Genomic DNA, 23302 nt, shown 5'->3' on the forward strand with positions numbered 1-23302 from the left:
GAGAGGGAAGGAAGAGGCAGGCCACTTCGTGCTGGTAGGTGGCAGAGTTTAACAAGCACAGAACTAACACGCAAGGCTTGTCTTGGACGGCTGCAAGATGAGCAGATTTCCACACCTGCCTGCGAAATCAGTCAAGTTTATATAGAAGCTTAATTAGGTTCAGTCATATCTACCATCCAGATGGTCTCAATACCACGTCATTGTCACCAGTTCATGTCCCTGGGGAAGCCTCTGAGAACAGGGAAGGCAAGCAGAACCCACATTCCAAGGACAGGGGAGGGCTGTGAGATGCTCAGGCCCAGCTCATGGGTTAACTGGCAGTCACATCCTCTTGATGACCTCCAGCATAAGCATGCAATGGAATATGACTCAGCCTTTGAAAAAAGGATGTCCTACCATACACAACAACCAAATCCAGGTTTGTGTGGATGAACCTGGAGGATGTCCTGCTAAGTGAAATAAGCCGGTGACAGAAGGAGACAGGGTCTTAAACGAGGCAGTTAAAATGAGGTCAGGAAATTGGGTCCTAATTCAGAATGACTGGTGTCCTTATAAGAAGAGGAAGTTAGGACACGAGCACACACAAAATAAAGACCATGTGAAGACAGAGGGAGAAAATGGCCATCTACAAGCCAGTGAGAGGCCTCAGAAGAAGCCAACCCTGTCGATACACTGATCTGGGACTTCTTATCTCCAGAACCGTGAGAAAAGAAATTCCTGTTATTGAATCCCCCCCGGATCTGTTTTACTTTGTTAGGGCAGCCCTGGCAAAGTAATACACTGCTCATTCTTATGTAGAACAGTTTTCTTCCACTCTTCACTACTCTGAACTCCTGAAAGCCTCCTTTGGTAAATCCTTAACCTCATTAAGCCTCCTTTCTACACAAAGGACCATTCTCTCAGGGTATCTGCCCTTGAGTAGCGCAGAGCCCCCACGGAAGCTGAGAAATTAGTCTTTCTTCCAGGAAGATCAAACTGTTTGGCACATCAGTCCCTAGGGAGCAGTATAAAAGTCTGTTCTTCCTTAATAAAGAATATGCCCCTCTTAAGAAGCCGGCGGCATCTCCCGCCAGTTTCTCTTGTTTGCTTCGAACGTGGCGGTCTCCCCGCCCCACCCCCCACTAAGTTCACGCGCATGCTTTCCGGTTCCCGGCACCGCGGGTCACGCACAGCCTCCCGCGTGCAAGTCGCTGGGTCCGAAACAAGCCTGTGAAGTTCTGCTTCACGGGGATCACAGAAATGAACAGTAGCTGAAGGCGGATGTGGAGGAAAGGGAGAGGTTCTTTTTTTCTTTCTTTAGTTCTCTTTTTCCAAAGCAAGAAAGGAGACACGAGGTACTGCCGGGAACGACCCAACAGGAAGGGAGACCGAGACGCGCGCAGGCGCTCAGGCGCCCGAGCAGGCGCGGCGCGCGCGGTCGCTGCGCAAAGCGGGGCAGGACCGGTGAGTGTCCGAGCGTCCGGGCGGGACGTGGGGACACTGCGGCAGAGAGGGAGCCAGGTTTCTCAGGGACCTGGGCGTGGGAGCACAGGCAAGTTCTCGTCAGATTTTCTCAGGGAACTGAGAATCTAAGAGGTTGTGAGTGTTTTGGGGGGAGGGACCACTGAAGCTGAAGGAGAAAGTGTAAAATCCTCTCAGAAAGTGGGCTGGAAAGTGGGCTGGAAGCGGCTCTCCGATTTTAGGGCACATCAGATTCACCTGTCTTGCGTGGTGTTTCTCGCTCAGTCCCTCTGGGATAGGGCCCGAGAATTTGCATTTCTCACAAGTTGATCCTGATGCGGCTGGCCCAGGGATCTCCCCGGGGAGAACCGCTGGACAGGACTAAGCCCTAGTTTTGCACTTTGTCGACGAAAGACTGTAACACGGAGATGTATGCTGCACAGGGGCATTTGGGTAGGGGGCTGTGCAGAAAAGTTATTGGAATTCTGACAACAGAAGACAGTTTCCAAATGGGGATCCAAAGGGACTCTCTTGCCAGCACAGATAAGAGCTATGAGAACTAGGACGCGATCTATGAAGGTGCACACATGAGGTGTGTCTTTTCACGAGGTCAGCTTTATTCAGCTAGAAAGCAAAGTGAAATCACAATTATAAAGCAGGTTCAGGATTCTAGACTCAATAACGATTCATCATGTGTTTAAACTTGGCTTCTTACACAGCACCCAAAGCAGCACAGAAGACAAGCCACACAACAAACAAGATGGCAGAAGGGTGCAGGAAGCTAAGGAAGGAAAGGCCAAGTCAGTCTGTGGGCGGGCAGTTGAGATGAGGCCTCCCTCTGGCCTGGGTCAGCTCTTGGCACTTACTGCTTCTGATGTTCAAGCAGGGAAGGCTCCAAGTTCCATTCAAAGATCAATCTGTCAGAGCTTTAGGTGGTAGTTGCCTTTTTTAAGTGGTCATATATGGAGGGGTCAGGTCTGAAGGGTCTGCCAGTTTGCTGCCAAAATCCTTCTCCTTTTAAGGGGATTTCATCAGTTTTGGGTCTCTGCAGCCCTCCTCTGGTTCTGCTCCTTACCGGTTCTGGGTTATCAGCTGACATTGCTCCCGGCAGTATCTCCTAGCTGCAGTACCTTAATTGCTTGTGTCATTGCGATACAGACTCTTGCTTGACAGGAGAGACTCCGTTTTGCTGTCTACAACTATAGAGAGAAAAGAGGATGATATTAACACACACAGAGAAAGGGGGCTAACCTACTTCTTGCCATTACTTAGAAGTCTGAAAAGTTTGAGAAGCAGATTACAAAATGACTCCAGCAGCCAAGCACACAGGGAAAGCCCTTCCATAAACGATGGCCATTTAAGATGAAGGGGCTATAAGATGGTGTCCACAATAGTTTGTGGAGAGATATGGAAGATAAAGATGGCCCAAGAGGGGCACCTGGGTGGCTCAGTGGGTTAAAACGTCTGCCTTTGACTCAGGTCGTGATCCCAGGGTCCTGGGATCGAGCCCCCCATCGGACTCTGCTCAGTAGGGAGCCTGCTTCCTCCTCTGCCTCTCTGCCTACTTGTGATCTCTGTCTGTCAAATAAATAAATAAATAATCTTAAAAAGGAAAAAAAAAAGATGGCCCAAGGGACCATCCTGCCCAGTCAGCCATGTGAGTGAAATGAATGATCACATTTTAGAATTCAGGTAAATACTACATTTTGAAATTCAAGCAATTTTGGCTTCCATCTGGAAATGTTGACTTGATGGTTGTGACATGCTAATTCCAAAGTTTGGCTGATTTCTTCTTCAGATAACTTTGGTAATGGTATGTGTTCCACAGTTCGAATATTTTCAGAAGCTCTGGAAAAAGGGAAATAGGTGAACAACAGTTGTATTCCAACTAATAAATGGCAGGGGAATTGGTGAAACCTGTGCCCAGAAACCAGAGTAATATCTGTTTGTTCCTCCTTTCATATTTGATCTTTCGATGCTCTCATTACATCCATTTCCTTAAGTTGCCTTCTCAGACTTTGGCATCCATCACTTGGCTATTCTGGAAGTCATGTTGCTAATCTTTTCAGGCATACCCAGTCTCAAGTTCATCTCTGTCGTCTCCACTCTGTCTAATCATCCCACTACCATTCATTTCTGGCCCAGTTCTGCATTAAGAGCACACACCAGCACCAGTCCGTAACATGGCAGGGTGGAAAATTCTCACCTCCATATTTCTTATTTGCTTATTCACTCATTTGTCCATTCATTTAAGAAACATTTATTGAATGCCTACTATGGATCAAGAACTAGGTGCCAGAGGAGGATGTTAGAGCCTGGGGATTGAGAGATGAATGTGACACAGATTCTGTTGTTAAGGAGCTCACACTCTAGTAGAGGAGATAGACATGTTAACAAGTAATTGCTGTGTAGTGTACTGTGCTCACCAGTGGAATTACACATACTGTATCATGGTAAAACAGAATAAAGAGTAAATAGTTGTGCTTGGGGAAGAACACAGAGAAGACATCCCAAGGAGGTCATACTCAATCTGTGTCCTAAAGAAAGTTTCCACTCCAAGGAAAAGATAAGGGCATTTCTTTTTTTTTTTTTTTTTTTTAAAGATTTTATTTATTTATTTGACAGAGAGATCACAAGCAGGCAGAGAGGCAGGCAGAGAGAGAGGAGGAAGCAGGCTCCCTGCTGAGCAGAGAGCCCGACGCGGGGCTCGATCCCAGGACTCCGAGATCATGACCTGAGCCGAAGGCAGCGGCTCAACTCACTGAGCCACCCAGGCGCCCCGATAAGGGCATTTCATACAGAAGGAATGGGGAAGACTTGAAGGCTCAAAGGGGTATGACATGTTTTGGAGAGGACAATTGGTCTGAGGCAGTTTTACACTGTGCTAAATTGTGCAGATTCCAAAGCCAAACTATGTGGGAAAATGTGGATTAAAACAGCTTCTATCTCGTAGATTTGATTTGGAGATTTAGTGAGTTAACACATGTCACCTTTAGAACAATGCTTCATGTATAGTAAGTGCACAGAAAATATTGGTTATTATTGCTGACATTACTGGCTATTGTTATTGTCGTCGTCGTCACCATCATCATCAACCTAGCTTTGCTTTTTCTTTTTAAAGATTTTTTTTTTTTTTATTCAACAGAGAGATCACAAGTAGGCAGAGAGGCAGGCAGAGAGAGAGAGGAGGGGAAGCAGGTTTCCTGCTGAGCAGAGAAGCCCAACGTGGGGCTCTATCCCAGGACTCTGGGATCATGACCTGAGCCGAAGACAGAGGCTTAACCCGCTGAGCCACCCAGGCGCCCCTGCTTTTTCTTTTTATCATTGAATCTAACTAGTTCTATGTCTCTGTTCTATCCTACGTTCTAAATATTTTTCAAATCCATATTCTCATGACTCTCTCTGTTACTTTTGTGTGACTTTAAGTTCTCATAGTCTCTTCTAATACCTGGAAAGTGTGCTACTTGCAAAGGTTTAGCCCTCAGCCATTGTGTCTTTCCCAACATCTTCCAAGCTTTCTATCCCTGGACTTTTTTTTTTTTTTTTTTAAGATTTTATTTATTTGACAGAGATCACAAGTAGGCAGAGAGGCAGGCAGAGAGAGAGGGAAGCAGGCTCCCTGCTGAGCAGAGATCCCGATGTGGGTCTCGATCCCAGGACCCCGGGACCTTGACCTGAACGAAAGCAGAGGCTTTAACCCACTGAGCCACCCAGGCGCCCCTCCCCTGGACTTTTTCATGGAGCAAAGAAATCAATGGAGATGAGGTTAGAAAGGTAATCAGGGGCTAGAGTATGAATAGTTTATATGTGTGATAAGTGGATTTAACTTCATTCTGTAGCTGATGGAGAGCCATTTAGAATTTTAAGCAGAGAAATGGCTTAACCAGGTTTGCATTTTATAAAGATGAGGTGGAAATTCTAGAAATGGAATCTTAAGTCTTTCTGGAAGATTGATCGGGGAGGAGAGGAGAGGGCAAAGGAGGAATCAAGATGATCTTTGAGGCTTTTGGCTAGAGACACTTGGTGGATGGGGGTACCATCTTTTGACATGGCTAGAGCATGGAGTATGGGAATAAGGGGGCTAGAAATGAAGCTGGAGAGGAAAGAATGACTCCAATTACAAAACATTTTGGTCTTTTCCTCTGAGTCCAGAACTAAGGGTACAGAGGTAGGTGCTTTTTTTCTTGGGAGAATGAGAACAATCCTTCTTTCCCATTGGCCTCTCTTTCCTGGGCATCCTATGATGATATTCTTCTCTTCCCCAGTTTTTGAATTCTCCCCTTTCCTTTTCAGGCTACTTAAAATCCAGTCATCATTAAAGGACCAGAGAAAACTCTACCTCTTCTAAACATCTATTGTATGTGACTACTCTAGCCCACATTAATATCTGTGGATTACCCATCATACTGAATGTTTGAATGTTTGGTCTAGTGATTAAAAGTTCTCTTATTTATAGCTTCTTTACTAAAATAAATTACTGCCCTAAGCGCAAAACAAATGATTGAGTTTCAAAAGGCACATAGTAAGAAACCTGAACTACTTTATGGATTCAGAGAGTGTTTGAGGAAAAATGAGATCACCTTGTCTAGTGGTGTCCACCTAGAATCTAACATTCCAAGACATTGTCATCAGTGTCCATATGCCTTTTTTTTTTTTTTAAAGACCATAATAGGTATTGTATAATTTCTTACATCAGGTCTCTCCAGGCTGCTTTGGGCAATAGCTCTATCAATCCAGTTTAGTAACTCTGGTGATCACATAAGAAATGAAGTAGCGATTTAACAAACTGCAGATCCTTAGAAAAATATTTCAAAAAATGGAGGACATGAAAAGAGGACAAAATCCTTGTTAGTAGAAATTAGCAAACAGTGCTCTCTGCCAAGTGTCATGTTAATGAGGGCCCTAGTTGAGAAGCTAGCCCAGGGGCACAACCTACTAAATAGCTCTGCTGGGGCGAGGATGTAGGTCTCCATCGCACTGCATGGAATTCAGTGCTCCTCCTCTGAAGGGTCTTCTTGGATACCAGGAATTTCTACATGGCAGGACAGAAGAGAAGAAGCTACCATTTTTGAGAGTTTAATATTTACTAGTCACTCTATTGGCTGTTTTGTTATGAATTATTGCATTTCTTCTCCGTAAAAACCTATTAATTTCATTTTGCTGTAATAATTTTTTTTTAATGTAATGAAACTGAGACCAAAGAAATGCTCCCCAGGTCCACCAACCCAAAAGTGGCAGAGACTTTCCAAACTCAGGATGTCTCTGACTCTTAGGTATATATTCATCCCATTTTTGAGAAAAGTCTATGATACAGGAAGTTTGAAAGGTGCTGGGAAAGATAGGGGTCCAGGGCTCATGAGAGCACTGGGTAAAATGAGAGAAAGTCCTAAGTAAACTAGAAAATTCTTTAAAGCCAGTTCTTTTTAGGATCATTATCTGGACTGAGCCTCATCCTTTGCCCAGCTCTATACTTCAGTTCTCTACGTTTCTGTTGTCATAGCCCAAGCCCTCCCTTCTTCTCCCCAAATCATTCTCAGACATTCATCCACTAAGGGACATCTGTGAAGATAGGCAACTTTGCTACAAAAGTGTTCCTCTTCCCTGAAATCTCTCTTTACAACCCAGTTAGAAATTCAGATATCATGGTGAACTTCAAATTTAGAATATGTTCATTGTAAATTAGTTCCTTTTCCACTATTTCCAATTTCTATGATGACATTTTGATTTTTTTTTTCATCAGCTGGGCTCAACATTTCAAAGTCCCTCTTATCTCTCTCCCATGCAGGTCTAAGATCTACCTTCCTGATGTCTTTCACAGCCTTCTCTACAATCCAAGGTCACTACCACTGCTCTGTCATGGCCTCCATGACCTCTTGTCTGGATTACAACAATAACCTCCCCTTTCCCATCCCATCTCACTTTCTTTTTCCGTCCATCCCATATATCTCTGACAGATCAGTTTTTCTAAAGCTCTGTTCTGGTCATGTCCTATTACTCCTCAAAAGCCAATAATATTTTCCTGTTGCTTCCAAAATAAATACCAGTGCTCGGACTCCCATGCAAGCCTCACCCAATTTCTTTTCTCATCTCTGATCTCCCCATGTAGCATCTTCTATGGATGACCATAATAAAGTGCTTCCATACACTGTTTCCCTCTGGCTTTTCCATGTCTGTGCATTTGCTGATACTGGGATGCCTTACACTCATCCCTCCACCCCTGCTGTCATTTGGAATCCTATATATCAACCTTAGATCCTGCATAAAGTAATTTTCTGGTGACCCCCAGTTAAAAGGTTCTCTTGTTTTTAGCCTCTTAACATATGCCTCTCTCTGGCATCTATCAAGACTGTTACTGTTTGGTTCTTTCTTCTCTTATGTAGTGGGTATAAATGTACAACTAAAATTCAGAAAGTCAATAAATGTCAGTTCAAAACTGTATTATAGCTGACTCCAAGTCCTAGTGCCCTCAGATGAGTGGAAAAATCAATCTTCCCCAGAAACAAATGAGAATCTAAGAAACCATGGTATCCACAGAGCCCAGGTAATGCAGTTATGAGCCTTTAGTTTCTAGCCCATCATCTGGTTCCATCATCTGACCCTTCAGAGTTCCTTGAAAGAAACCCATTGGCTGGGACATGCCCTCTTTCTGCCATCTACTCTTCCCCCGTTAAACTCTGTCTTCCTGTTAATGGAACTGGTGGAAGGAGGGACAGGCTCCTACCTCCCATGGATCCAGCTGAATTTTATTCCCTTTCTGTTTGGGAGAAATTCCTCCCCTTTCTTGGCCTTCACAGATAATCCTTTTTTTCCTGACTCTCCTTACTGGATACCTAATATTTTCATAAAAATCATAAAGCCTTTCACAAAAGATTGAAGGAAAGATTGTCTTCCTGTATTTCTGTTTTCTGACCTGAAACACAAACCTCCCAAAGGCAAAGGACCCAGTGAGCTCAGTGATCTTCTTAGCCTGGGGGAGGCTGAAAAATCATAGAGAACAAAAACACGAGTTCTTACTTCAATCTGGAATCCTGCCACACTTGTCTAAATTACCTGACTACAGCAATAGCCATACTCATATTTCTATTCTTTGCAGCCTGGGCACATTGCAAAAATATCTGGCTTAGCAAATGGACAGGGCTTAGGAGAATTCAGTCAGGAAATGTCCAGTTTTTCCTCTACCATCACACATCCGGTTGGTTCTCCTTTCTCTGCGCTTGGACAATATCTCAGGAATATCTCTTGGCTTTATCTGTCACTTCCAAGTATTAAAACACTTCTGTTTTCAGCAATTGGGAAATCCGGACCCATCTAATGATAGACTTTTGCTCTGTCATGTGATTCACAGCTAATCACATGACATTGTTCACACCTAACCTGCAGTCAGAACCCCGGATCTGGGGTGAGGGGGGGCCATGGTCCATTGTGACTTTGCAACCTCTCCCATACCCCGGGGTGCTACTGACACCTCCACATTCAGAGAAAGGAGAGGAGGGGAGAAAGGATGGTAAGAAAGGGGGCAAAATGTGATTATTTAGCAGGTGTTGTTTGAACAGCTCTCTTGGCTGTTGAATGCCTTCTCTTGAGGAAAAAAACTGAATACTGCTTGTGTTTCTTGTAAGGAATGTTCGTGGATTCTTTGGAGGACACTCTCCACACCCATTTCCAGACTTCCACTCTGCTGTATTCTCCACTGTGTGTGATACATGCCTTGCGTCGTTCCCACACACCTCTTTCCCGTGTGCCCAGCTTCTCTCCCTGGTGTCCATTTAGCCCCCTAGAACACTGATGTCTTTCATAGCAGTGAAAGGCAGACTTGCCTCCCTTGTCCCCTGCCCCCACTGAAACCTAACAAGATCAGGCCACTCACCTTGACCTGCCACCAGGGTCCGTGTGAGGCAGCTTCTGTCTTCATCAGGTACACGCCTCACAGCTCCCTAGTTCCATGTAGATTCCCCACCCCAGTGGGAGGACTGGCGCATCTCAGTGAGGACTAGGTGAGTGGTCTCTTTCCCCTGGCGGATCTGAGAGGTTCTCTTGCTGGTTCCTTCACTTGGCTTAGGGTTGAGGGACACTCCAGAATCTGCTCTCCTAACTGACAACTCTCTTTAAAGAGAGCCTCTGTCCACCACTAAATCTCTAGCCTTCTCTTAGACCGGCTGGAGGTGGTGACAGGTGAAGGGCTGTATGATCCCATTTGACCACTCTTAAGTCCTGAGTAGATGTGCCCGCATCTCTCTTTTTAGAACTTGTAGTACTCCTCAGCTATTTTTCTCAGCTTTGGATTTCAGCTGAAATTCTGAGACAACAGAAATACCTTTTGAATTAAATAAAGTGCAAACCCATTCATTTCTTTGGGTACATGAACACAATATAGTAAGTAAAGGAGACAACTTATGACCAAAAATAATGAACTTTATCCTTATGAGCATATTCTAAGCACCAACTGGATTAGGCAGGCTGTCTGTCTCCCACCCCGCTTAAGCCTGTTGAATAGCCTTTCTTTATCACCTATGATAGATCTTTCCTTGATCATTTTAATTTGTTACATGGCAAATGTTTATATAAATTACATTTCAACTGCTTGGGGGAAATTAATATCTGTCAAACATTTACTTGTAAAAGTTGAGGTGCATTTGCAAAAATTAACCACATTCTCAAGTGCTGACTCTTTTCTGAACCTAGAAAAAGGACTAACACATTCACCTGTTTCCTACCATACCATGGGGGGAAAAAAAAAAACAACAGTTACAGTGTTCTAGAAGAACTGTTTGCATGAGGGAAAAAATAGCTTTAGATTCAGGCAGAACCTTCCTTACCATCCAAGCAGCTTGTGGAATTGAGTAGCCTGTAAAATGATGGGGTCAGAACCTCAGATTGCAGGCATGGGCAGACAATTGGGGACAGAACCTAAAGATAGGCTCTGCAGGGGCCTGGAATTTAACCTTGTGATCTGGAGGAAGTTCTTGTGTTTGCATTTGTAACATGTTTTTCTTTTAATCATTAAAAATCCTGGCTTTATTTGTGTTTCCCAGAATATGGCCCAGGGACCATCTGTATCATAATCAACTAGAGAGCATGTTTAAATGTAGATGCCTGGGCCCCAAGTAAGACTATAAATCAGGACCATGGTGTTGGGATCCTGGAATTTACATTTTCAACAAGCCACCAACCTATCAAGTTTTAGAATCCCTGTAAGTTTCACTCTCCTTGTGAGCACAGACACCCTGGAGAGGTAATCAGATCCAGGGCTGTTTGTCTTCTTGTAATAAAACCACCGAAGCCCCCAGTTTTAACTTCCAGTTCTTCTTGGTGCCCTGCTTTCCTGAAATAGTGTCACATTTGGTCCCCTCCTAATCCGTGATTCTTTTTCTCTTTTTTTCTCCATTTTCTGTCTTCTATTCTTCCCACTTCCAACTCATTGAGATCATAGTTTTGTTGAGTGAACCAGAATCCTTAAGTTTCCATTTTTAGGGAAATTTTACAGATTGTTTCTTATGTCTCTCTACGAATCAGTTGTACTCTGGCCAAGATTGTTTTTTGTTTTTTGTTTGTTTGTTTTAAGATTTTATGTATTTGAGAGAGAGAGAGAGAGAGGGAAAGCACAAGCAGGGGGAGGGGCCGAGAGAGAGGGAGGAGCAGACTCCCCTGCTGAGCAGGGACCCTGCCACGGGGCTTGATCCCAGGACCCCAGGATCATGATCTGAGCTGAAGGCAGACTTAACCTACTGAGCCACCCAATTGCTCTTGACCAAGATTGTTCTAAGGGTCACTCCATGATGGCTGTTTTCTCTATAAAATGTTTTCTCTGTAAAGTTCCAGAATACTTTTTGCTCCAAACTTGAGATACACTTCTCAAGTTCTACAACTTGGTTTAATGGACAGCTGTGAAAACCTGCCTGGCCTAACACAAACCTTTAGAAACATTCAGAGGGGCACCTGGGTGGCTCAGTGGTTTAAGCCTCTGCCTTCGGCTCAGGTCATGATCCCAGGGTCCTGGGATCGAGCCCCGCATTGGGCTCTCTGCTCAACAGGGAGCCTGTTTCCCTTCCTCTCTCTCTGCCTGCTTGTGATCTCTCTCTGTCAAATAAATAAATAAAAATCTTTAAAAAAAAAAAAAAAAGAAACATTCAGAGTCAAAGACCCTGCCTACACATCCAAATCCAGGCCACAAAGTCACAGGTCATGGCATTGCCAAAATAGTCCCTGCAGGTATATTGTTCTCAACCAAAATCTCACTGTTTCAATTTCTCAATATTCCCAGCCAAGGACCAAACACTGTAGTCTCTGAGAGGTCAGGCCTTTTCTCATCTGAGTTCCTAACCAACTGAGAAACAAGACAAAGGGTGGCGGATGGAAGCCAAAGTATTATTAATAATAATAATAATGATGATGATAATACTAATAAATTCTAAGGTTGAAATAAGGATCATGACCAAATTGGGCAAAAGGCCAAGACCTAAGAAGGCAGAGCACCAGCTGCTTCCCAAGAGCAAAATGTGTGGAGCTGGGTGGACAATGCCCGGTTTATTTTTGCCAAGTGTACCAATCAGATTAATCACTGCCCAGCACCTGCCACCCCCATTACCATTGCTGAGTATAGGACCATAGGGAGAGAGGCCAAGAGCGTAACTAACAGGATACCATTCATTTGAAAGGAAATATGAAATGCAAGAGTTATTTCCCCTGCAAAATTATTTTATGATCCAAAATCTGTGATTCCAAAGTCAAAAAAGCTCTGAAACAAAATGTTTTATTTTAAGTTTGTAGAAAACTCATGTGGTGGCAAAATCAGACCTGAAATGATACCTGTAGTCTTTATGTCATTTGGTTGAATATTTGTATGTTATGATACTAAAATATAAATGTGTTTGATTATGGGATGCTTCCCCAGCCCCAGTTGGATGTATTATTTAAAATATAGGGGTGCCTGGGTGGTTCAATCGTTAAGTGTGTCTGCCTTCGGCTCAGTTCATGATCCCAGGGTCCTGGGATCAAGCCCCACATTGGGCTCCCTGCTCAGCAGGAGGCCTGCTTCTCCCTCTCCCACTCCCACTGCTTGTGTTCTCTCTCTCGCTGCCTCTCTGTGTCAAATAAATAAATAAAATCTTAAAAAAACAAACAAAAAATAAAATAAAATACAGTATATGTACCATGTTACCTTTCTAAAGTCCAGACAATTCTCAATTTTGCAACCTATTAGATCTCAAAAGTTTTAGGGGATAAAGTATGTTCAGTGTGCGAGACAATGATTGAAGATAAATTAGTAAGACATGTTGGGGATGTGAGGAAAACAAGTGTAGGGGAGGAAAAATATCTTTTCCCCTGTCGTTCTGAGTTCTTGGTTGGGGCACCTATAGCAAAAGATAGGTTAACAAGAGAAAATCTTATACATTGATTTAGCATAAATTTTACAGGACATAGGAAACTTCATAAGGAAATGAAGACCCAAAGAAGCAGTCAAACCTGAATGTATTTTTTCTTACACTAGGTTTGATGAAGAGTGGAAAGTCGGGGGAGAATGTGACAGAATGAGAAGGGGTGTGAGCTGAGTGTGGTAAACATGGGGATCCGGCAAGGCCTATTGGTTCAGATTAATCTTGGTGTCTTAGAGATAAGAATGTTCCTTTCGCCCGGCTGTAAAAAGGGCACTTTTTGCATGAGAGTTTTGTGTCCTGCTTCAGGGGAAGGTCAGAAAACTTTTTCCACTCATGCTATTTCTTAAATTCCTTCTGCTTAAAATACTCAGTACATCAAGGTGCCATGGTTTGGGGAGTGTACCCTGAACATTGTCACAAGGGAGGAGGGAATTTGCCTAGGCTTTTTGCTTGGGCTATGAAAAACAAAGTGAAGGTTTATAGTAATTAGAATTTGGTATGGGATTGCCTGTCATTTTTTAAAAATTTTGGACAATTATATATATTTTATTTTTTTTATTTTTTTTTTTTTTTAAAGATTTTACTTATTTATTTGACAGACAGAGATCACAAGTAGGCAGAGAAGCAGGCAGAGAGAGATAGAAGGAAACAGACTCTCTGCTGAGCAGAGAGCCCGATGCGGGGCTCGATCCCAGGACCTGGGATCATGACCTGAGCCGAAGGCAGAGGCCTTAACCCACTGAGCCACCCAGGCGCCCCAATTATATATATTTTAAAAAAGCATCTAAATAAGAGACCCTTTTTCCACTGGGAGATGCAGATACCGATATAAGAACATTGCTGGCAGCAGTCCATAGGAGTCATGGCAGTGGGGATGTTAACAATCACATGGAGTGAGTTGGAGGTCAAGGAAGATCATTCCACTTTTCTATAGAAGATCCAGATTGAAGAGTACACATTATAAGGCTATGCAAAGAAGGATTTGAATTATCTTTTTGCTGGCTGAACATTTCCTGATTCAAGGCTGAGGACATACTTCATCAGCTAGATAGTTCCATACAGATAGTCAAAACCATCTGGACACAATCAGGATATCCCTGAACATGCCCTCTTGGAGAATAGACAGTATTCAATAAGTTTTGTAATGGCCAACCCTGCTTAAGCGTGCAAATGCCTGTGAAATTATCCCATTAGCAGTGGAAAAACCTATGTTACAATCCTCAGAGAGTATTTTCTCCTGGAGGGAATCTTGGATAGCATGACAGTTTCTGATGTCAGAGGCATAGAAACATGTCTGCCATAGATGCCATATGGAGTTGCAGAATTTTTGAGTTATTGGCTACAAGTCACTTGTTTTCACCTGTCAATCAGTGGAGAATTTTTCTAGATAATTTCATTTTCTATTATTTTTGAAATAATTTCTATTTTCTAAATAGTAATGAGGTGAAGGTACCTCATCTTTATGGAGCCCTAACTCTATGCACACTGCTAAGTGCCTTGCAAAGATTATCTCATTTAATAACGGTAATCGCTGTTATTCCTTGAGTGCCTTCTCTAAGCCAGACACTTGATTTATACTCTCATTTACTCCTCACATCATGTCAGCAAGCTAGGTGGTATTTTTACCCCTCATTTCACTGAGAAGAAAACTGAGGCCAGTAAGTTAAGCAATTTATCTTTGAACCAATGCAGTGGGTGAGTGGGAGAGCCAGGGTTGAAATTAGAATATTTAATCACAAGTGTGGCCAAGGCAGCAGCCAATCAGACATTGGCTCCTGAGGTCCCCCACTCTGCCAGGCATGAACTCTTCAGTAGCTGGAGAGTAGTTCCTGAGACCAATCTGAGTAAAGCCGCTTGCTTTAGGGTCTAATGTGAATGGGCCGCATCCAAACAGTTGAAGACTTTCATAGAACAGAAAGGTTTACCCTACCCCTTGGTAAGAAAGAATTCTGTCCTGGGGCGCCTGGGTGGCTCAGTGGATTAAAGCCTCTGCCTTCAGCTCAGGTCATGATCCCAGGGTTCTGGGATCAAGCCCCACATGGGGCTCTCTGCTTGGCTGGAGAGCCTGTTTCCCCCCCCCTGCCTCTCTGCCTACTTGTGATCTCTATCTGTCAAATAAATAAATAAAATCTTAAAAAAAAAAAAAAAAGAGCTCTGTCCTGATGGCTTTGAACTGCGATATTGGCATTGTCTTGCCTTCAGAATAGAATTGAAACATTAGCTCTTCCTGGATCTCAGCCCCACTGGCCTTTGGATTATAACTACACCATTGACTCCTCTGGGTCTCCAGCTTGCTGATTCACCCTGCAGATTGTGGACTTGTCAGCCTCCATAATCATGCAAGCCAATTCCCTATGATAAATATATATACACATACATCCTATTGGTTCTGTTCTTCTGGAGAACCCTGTCTAGTACAGAGGATAATAATAGTAATTGCTTTGTCAGGTTGTCGTGAGATTAAAGTCCATGTATGGTACTTAATACGCATAGTAGCTGGTCAAGAATTGTTAGCTTAAAATTTTTTCCCTGACTTTACATTCTTTTTTTAAAAGATTTTATTTATTTGAGAGAGAGAGAGAGCACGAGCAGGGAGGAGGGGCAGAGGGAGAGGGAGAAGCAGACTCCCTGCTGAGCAGAGAGCCTGCCATGGGGCTCAGATCATGACCTGAGCTGAAGGCAAATGCTTAACCAACTGAGCCACCCAGATGCCCTTACATTCTTGATATTAGCAAACATAATTCCCATAAAAGTTTAAAGCAAAAAATCAGAAAAACTTCACTTATTCTCCTAAACAGAATTCATAGCCTCAAATACATCAGGAAAAAAAAAAATTAGATAAATGGTGGGAGAGGTTGGGGTGATTCATTATCACCTGGCCTAAGAATTTCACAATAACCAGAACCCCATGAAGAAGTGAAAAGAAGAAGGAGGAATAAGAACTAACATTTAATCCTTAGTTACCTTGCATTAATCCTGAAAAGTAGTCATTAATTTTCTCATATAACAGGTAGAATGGAAGGCCTGAGAAGATGGGCAAACTGAGGCACAGGAAGAGGCAGGGCTAAGGGCTTGGATGCGGGCCCCAGGTCAGTTTAGTGTTAGTCTGAATGCCCTTTTTTCTGACCACATTCCAGAGATGGTGCATCCCATCACGTTCAGATGCAGAAACTCAAGATGGGGAAGCTGAAGAGCCAAGTGTCTTGCCCTGGAGCTAGAACCCTGGTGTGTTCCTGGCTATGGATTTACCTTTCTCAAAATAGAATCTCCCACCACTACCTTTACCCCAATGAACAGAATTATTTCTATTTCCTTGCTTCCAGTGCTTGAAAATACATACCTCCTTTCTAGCAGTTAAATATGTTTTGTATTTGTGTGTTTGTATGTCCATCTTCCTATGACATTGGTGCTCAGAGGAGAAGACCAGAACTTTCAGTCCTTGTATCCCTCAGAGCCCAGCATAATTCTCTGCATACAGTAGGTGCTTACTAACTAAACAGAACAAACAAGTGGATGAACAGTTTGAAGTCTCTGCCTCTATAACATTGATTCAGGCTACGTGGAGTAACTCGTCTCTCACTTCCACCTCCTCTCACCCTCCAGACCTCAAGAGATCAAACCAGTTCTCACTGACAGAACAGACAGACGTGCTCCAAAGCAGAACCAGCAAGACATCTGCATCGCAGAAGACCTGAGAACACATTCCTCTGAAATGTAAGTGGTTCTAACTTGAGTATTCTGTGTTTCAAGCCTCCCTTTGACCAGCACCTTTTGACCAAGTAAGAGAGAACAAGACAGAGAGAAAGACAGACAAACAGATGGACAGAGGAGGGAGACAGAAAAGAAAAACAGGAAAGGTGAAAGAAAGAAGGAGACATTAATTCTGCATACACTTTCATATATTAACAGGCAGCAGGAACTATTAAAAACTGCTTCCAGAACAGGAGGTCCTGTTTCCTAGTACATCAGAAGGGAGAGGAATGTTGATCTTAAAATCAGGTCTTAGTGGAGCCCAGAGAGCAGGAAAACATTTTCGTTTATTCTAAATGTCTTGGGAGATTGATAGGATGGAAAAATGATACTGGCAAGAAGTCCCATCTCATTCCCTATTCATATCTGCTAGAGGGATGGTTCTTAGTGTTTTTGAGTTTGAAGATCTGAGATCCTTTCAAAAATCTAATGAAAGGAATAGACTATCTTTCTAGAAAATATGTGTTTGTGTGTATACATATGCATGAAATACATGTGAAACATAATTTTGAATTAAAAAAACCCTAGAATTAAGAATCAACCATTCACATGGGTGCACCCATATATACACCCATGTCTATACGTAACTCTCCTTGTGGTTTCCTATTCTTCCCAGCCCTGGGCAGCCTCAAGCCTGCGTGACATAAACACTGAGGTCTGTTCTTCCTACCCCAAGTTGAAATTCCGAACGCAGTTTTCCATAAAAGTATGCTTCTACCTGTTGATGACATTCTAGATTGTCATTAGATTCATATTTCTTGTACCTCGTGGGTGAACAGGCTGTGAATTTGCCTGGGGACAGAGCCACTCTTCTTGTCTCTTTGGGGAAACGTGTTTAATCTGTTCCAACCAAACAACTCCTGAATGAGGATTTGGAATTTAGTAGGTTGGATACTTAGTAAGTTGGGGACAGCCTGTGCTTCGTTTGTAAAAGAGGAGAAATTGTACTATCAGACAACCGTGGAATTGGGCTATAAGCCCAAAGACTGAAAAGGATGCCTTGTTATGGGAAAAAACAATTTTCAAATAAAAAACTGAAATATATACCCCACCACCTGAGGCCTCTATACCTTTAAGCCCCTTGTGATCTCTGTGATCACCTCTGTTGTGTAGGGAAGGTAGGGTAAGTATAGGGTAAGTGTAAGTGTTGGTAAGCATAGGGAACGTCAGACTTCTTCCAGCTGGTAAGAATTTTTACATAACCATAGATTAAAAAGAATTTTTTTTTTACTGCAAGGCTGAATAACCAGCTCTTTTAGTAATCTGAAACCACCTAAGGTTTCAATAGTTTGAATTTGATTTTGATGCATAGTCTTCTATAGAAAGCACAAGAAAAAAAATGAATAATTCATGAATGATGTGGTACATTCATGATTTATTTACAGCCCAGCACTCATGGTAACTCTGAGAACATCAAACATCCTACACCCTGTCATGCCATTTAAAAAAGCATTTAGGGGAAGAAAAAAAAAGGACAAGCATAACACAGGAAACGTACTGTTAATTTTACATAAGGGTAATGAATAAGAAACCTAAGTTTTGCTGAGAAATAAACTGAACGTTGATGAAAATAAAAGTTGAAGAAATATCAAGAGGTTGACTATTGAGGCCATGAGAGAAATTATGTATGCTGTTGTTTGTTATGGTCTTCTCTCTATGTAATTTTTTTGTAATTAATTCTTCGTGCTACCCTGGGATTTTGTTCAGTCTTTCTGAATATTCCTGTTTCCTTATAAAATGTTAACTATGAAAAACCACCTAAAATCCTCACAATCATAAGAGGGATATACTTTTGTCAGTTTTCCAACGTACTTACTAGTCTGTTGTTTTGCAAATGTCTTGTTAAGTAGCACAGATCTCCTTTCTAGCCTTTGTCATCACCCTTTGCCCACAGAGCCTTAGAAGGGAGGCCTTTTCAGTTCCAACTCCAAGCTGGGTGGTGCAATGCCAGGAACTGAAGTCACACTCTCAGCCGTCACATAGTTGGGGGTTGGGTAGGAGAGAGTAAGGATGACATAGTTCCTTTCTTTTTTAGCAGTATATTTTCTTCTCCATGGGAAAGTGATCATATCGATTAAATTGGGGAAAATAGTTAAGAAAAAATAAATTTTTTATTATAAGGTATTATTTATTTATTTATCAGAGAGAGAGAGAGAGAGAGAGAGAGCGAGAGCACAAGCAGGGGGAGCGGCAGGCAAAGGGAGAAGAAGCCTCCCTGCTGAGCAGAGAGCCCAGTGCAGGACTTGAGATCCAAGGACCCTGAGACCATGACCTGAGCCGAAGGCAGACGCTTAACCAACTGAACCACCCAGTTATCCCAAAAGTAAATATTTAAAAATCCTTCATCTTGGGGAACCTGGGTGGCTCCTTGCTCAGCAGGGCTCTCTCTGTCAAATAAATAAATAAATAAATAAATTAATTAATTAATTAATTAAATCTTTTAAAATATTTAAAAAAAATAAAACCTTTCATGATTTTTTAAAAAGCTTTTATTTATTTGATAGTGAGTGAGAGAGATCACAAGTAAGCAGAAAGGCAGGCAGAGAGAGAGGGAAGCAGGCTCTCCTCTGAGCAGAGAGCTAGCTCTCCAGTGAGCAAAGAGCCAAATGTGGGGCTCGATCCCAGGACCCTGAGATCATGACCTGAGCTGAAGGCAGAGGCTTAACCCACTGAACCACCCAGGCACCCCCTTCATGATTTTTTATAAAGTGCAACTCCATGTGCACCAGGACCTCAAGGCTAATGCACGCCCTCCACTTGGACTTCAGGCCTAGGGAACAATGTGTGTTCCTTGAGGCCAGTCAGGGATTGGAGGGGAGGCCTAGCCACCCAGCCTGAGCTGATCCTACCATCCCAGTGGAGGTGAATCCCAGTGATGAACAAGTTTTTTGTAAAAACAGGTGGTTCTTGAGGGCTTATTTCCCCAGGGGCCATCAAATCCCACCTTCTCCATGAAGCCACCTCAGCCACAAACACAGGGTCACTGGTGTCTTTGTCTTTACTAAAGAAAAAACCCAACTTTATTTTTTTTTAAAGATTTATTTATTTATTTATTTATTTGACAGACAGAGATCACAAGTAGGCAGAGAGGCAGTCAGAGAGAGGTGGGGTGGGGGGAAGCAGGCTCCCTGCTGACCAGAAAGCCTAATGTAGGGCTCGATCCCAGGACCCTGAGATCATGACCTGAGCCAAAGGCAGAGGCTTTAACCAACTGAGCCACCCAGGCGCCCAAAAAAAACCCACCTTTAATACATTCCTATCCTGCTGGGATGATTCTCCCCATATAATGCCTTCTTTCACCTTTTGTACAGATAGGATAGATGGGATTAATTACCGTCCTTGGGAGACAGTTTGGCAAGTGGTCCTTAGCATGTATTTTGCCTCTGACTAAGACTTGTGGGGTTTTTTCTTAGCCGGCTCAGGCTGCTATTAACAAATTACCATAGACTAAGTGGCTTAAAAACAGCAAATACTTATTTCTCACAGTTCAGGAGGCTGGGAGGTTCGAGATGAAGGTGCGGGCAGATTCTGTGTCTGTTAAGGGCCCTTTTCCTAGTTTGCAGACAGTTGTCTTCCTGCTGTATGCTCACATGGCAGAGAGAAAAGTGATTTCTCTCATGTCTCTACTTACAAGAGCATGAATCCCATTCACCAGGGCTCCACCCTTATGACCTCATCACCTCCCAAAGGTCCACCTTCAGTGCTGTCACGCTGAGAATTAGGGCTTCAACATGTGAATTTGTTGTATTCAGTCCATAGCAAAGTTTATTTCTGAGTTAGGAAAAACCAAGATAAGACAAGACAAAACAAAATAAAACGAACCCAGAATTCTGAACAGATAAAAGACTCTCAGTGGGCTAAGGCCGGGGGGGCACAGAGGTCCATGAAGTCCTGGCTCCCAGTTGTGATGTGCATTTGACTACCTGCGTTGTTCACTTTCAAACCTGCTATACCACCGTTGATGGCTGCCCCAGAGACCCAATCATTTGAAGGCTTTGTGGGAGGCATGTTAAACCGTACAGGCAGTTAGAACAGCATTTAGAGTGACGGGTGAAGCAGGACTCCATGTCAAATTCTGTTATATCCACACCTGTGGTTAGGGCATAGCCACACAGAGCAGGTACGATGTCCCACACAGCAGGTCCCAGGCCAAAGACCTCTCAGGAGGATCATAAATGAAGACAAACTGGATCAATTAAGGTTTTGTTTTGTTTCTTTCTTTTTTTTTTTTTTAAATAAATGGTTCTTCTACTTCCGGTCCCTTGGGTTTTTGAATTAGTCTGTGTGATATTAGTAGCATCTGTCTTACTTTTTCCTTTAGGACAAAGAATAAAGTCAGTTGCTTTAGAAGAACATGTAAACATCTTGCAAAACAAGGAGGAAAACTGAGGTTTTTTTGGAATGTAAAGGGCCCCATTAAATGGGAAAAAGTGAAACTGACCCCAAGTCATAGAAACAATAGTTATAGGATAGGGGCGCCTGGGTGGCTCAGTTGGTTAAATGTTTGCCTTCAACTCAGGTCATCATCTCAGGGTTCTGGGATTGTGCCCTGTGTCCCATCTGGCCTCTGCTCAGCAGGAAGACTGCTTTTCCCTCTCCCTCTGCTTGCCACTCCCCCTGCTTGTACTCTCTTTGTGTGTCAAATAAATAAGTAATATCTTAAAAAAAACCTGTTATCGAATGGAGTAAACTCTTCCACTGGGAAATCTTAGACTCTGTTTGGTGTGGGCATCATAGCATAAACATCTCCCACAAGCCATACACACCACAGAGCCAAATTCAACTCAGACTATGATACTTCTAGGGAGCTTGAATCTATGTACACAACATTAACAGATGACCTCCAAACAGGCTGAATACTGTGGACTAGCTGTGTTGTGAGTAAGTTCCTCTAAAACAGCGATATCCGTAGGGGTAGGGTCGGAGGTTATTTGCCCCGCAAGGCTGTTGGTGGAGCACCAGCATGGAAGACTTTTCAAGAAATCTGCTTTTCCTGAGAGGGGTCCTCTTCTAGACCTCTCTCTGGAACAAACCACCTGCCATGAACCTGTAGTGACTGCTGGTGCAAATCACCTAACATGGAATTGAGCCAGAAGCATAGCAGTCTAGGGGGTAACAGAGTGTGGGGGAGAGAAGAACAGCCACACCAAGCTGTTTATTTCAAAACGCTGAGATTCTCTGGTCTGTCTGAAAAGCACAGGACAGTAAACTTGGGAGATCTGACCTGGGCTGGAATTGATTAGACATGAGTTGCACACAATGGCAGATGGGTTTTAATTGGCACTCTATGCCTACCCAGCTCATTAATGCTCTCTGGATATTGTGTTGAGGAGGATCCTGAGGCTGTATCGAGCCCAACAGGAAAGACAGCTATGAACAGTGGCATTATCTACTCATGGACCAGGCAGAGGTGGAAGAGTAAAGGCCAGGTGCCGTATATGTACCACCATCTCTGAACCACACGCTGACATTGAAAATTTTGGGTCTAGAAAAGTAGGTTAGAATTGTGTCATGGGGAGCTTTGAATATTAGACCAAAGAGTCTAGCCTTTATTTTGTGAAATTTTGTGGTTCATTTGGTCAGAACAGTAGTTCTAAAAATAGGGAATGTAAATGCCTTGAGCGAGATTCATTCTCTCCACTTGTCAGCAGGCCTACATTGCTCCCTGTTGTCCTAAACATTCAGTCACATGCTACACTTAAATCACCGAAGGTATTTGAGTTTGCAGCCCTGTTGCAGGAATTACCGAATCACTGATGAATTGTGAGATGGAAAATGACAGGCTCAGAACATACTTTAGGAAGATTGTTCTTGTGGAGATGTGAAAGATGGATTGGAGGGGAAAAAAGGGTAGAAGCTTCCAGACTAGTTAAAGAAGTCCCTGGAACCTTCCATGTAAGAGTTATACATAACTCAACTGGAACTATGAGAATAAAAAGTGAGCTAAGAGACTTTGTAGATGTGATATCAAGGTATAGATTGGGTGTAGGGGATGGAGAAAAGAGAGACTTCAAAATGATGTTAAAGTTAAGCCTGGGACTGGGTGCAGACTGGTGATCCCATTAAGAAATAAGGAATTCAAATAGAAGAACAAATTTAGGCTGGAATGTGGAGAAGAAGGAGATAAGCAGATGAATTTTAGATACCCCACAGTTACTTTTCTGATGCTGCCACTGTTATAGATGAGATGGTCTCACTCACAACACGGCATTTTCCTGAGAAGAGCTGGGGGTTGGACATGGTATCTTGTTTTATCTTTTCCAAGAAAAATGGGAGGGAATCCAATTTGGACAGCTGGCTGTGGTTAAAGGTTTAGTCTGTGGCCATGGAATGAAGCCAAATTAACTGGGTGAAATCTGTGCCCTTGTCCACAAAAACAAAGGACTAACTGGTAATCACCTTCAGCCATTTCTGTTACAACATCTCATCAGGTATTGGCTTCCTGTCCTCAAGACCCTGCCAGCTGGGTGATCACCTAGCCTTACTGCCTGGCCCAGGTATGGATGGATGTCCCACTGTCACACTTGTTTGATGCTTCATCACTTTTGATCAAAAGTGTGGGATTGATGGGATGAGCATGATGGAGAGTGGAGGAGTGTGCTAGGTTGACAACAAGTGTGGGGATGTCCAGTCTTGCTGGACACTTGCTATTGCACCCTGCCTGCCCATCCAGTCTCTGAGCCCTGGTTCAGGATGCTGACTGACAGTTTTGCATCTGTTGTTACCCATCCCTCACC

General features: G+C 43.1%; 1 protein-coding gene across 1 annotated transcript in view; it reads left to right on the top strand.

Annotated features, from left to right (window-relative positions):
• The first annotated feature begins 1036 nt into the window (after positions 1–1036).
• The window catches only part of LOC116866372, a 103498-nt gene continuing 81232 nt past the window's right edge, over positions 1037–23302 (top strand). The window contains exons 1-3 of the mRNA XM_032855374.1: positions 1037–1186; positions 1317–1531; positions 16419–16529. Of these exons, the coding sequence (XP_032711265.1) occupies positions 1037–1186; positions 1317–1531; positions 16419–16529 (476 nt within the window). The remainder of the gene's footprint in view (positions 1187–1316; positions 1532–16418; positions 16530–23302) is intronic.

Source organism: Lontra canadensis, unplaced genomic scaffold (assembly GCF_010015895.1).
Source record: "Lontra canadensis isolate GAN:19392208 unplaced genomic scaffold, GSC_riverotter_1.0 scaffold9, whole genome shotgun sequence".
Classification (NCBI taxonomy): Eukaryota; Metazoa; Chordata; class Mammalia; order Carnivora; family Mustelidae; genus Lontra; species Lontra canadensis.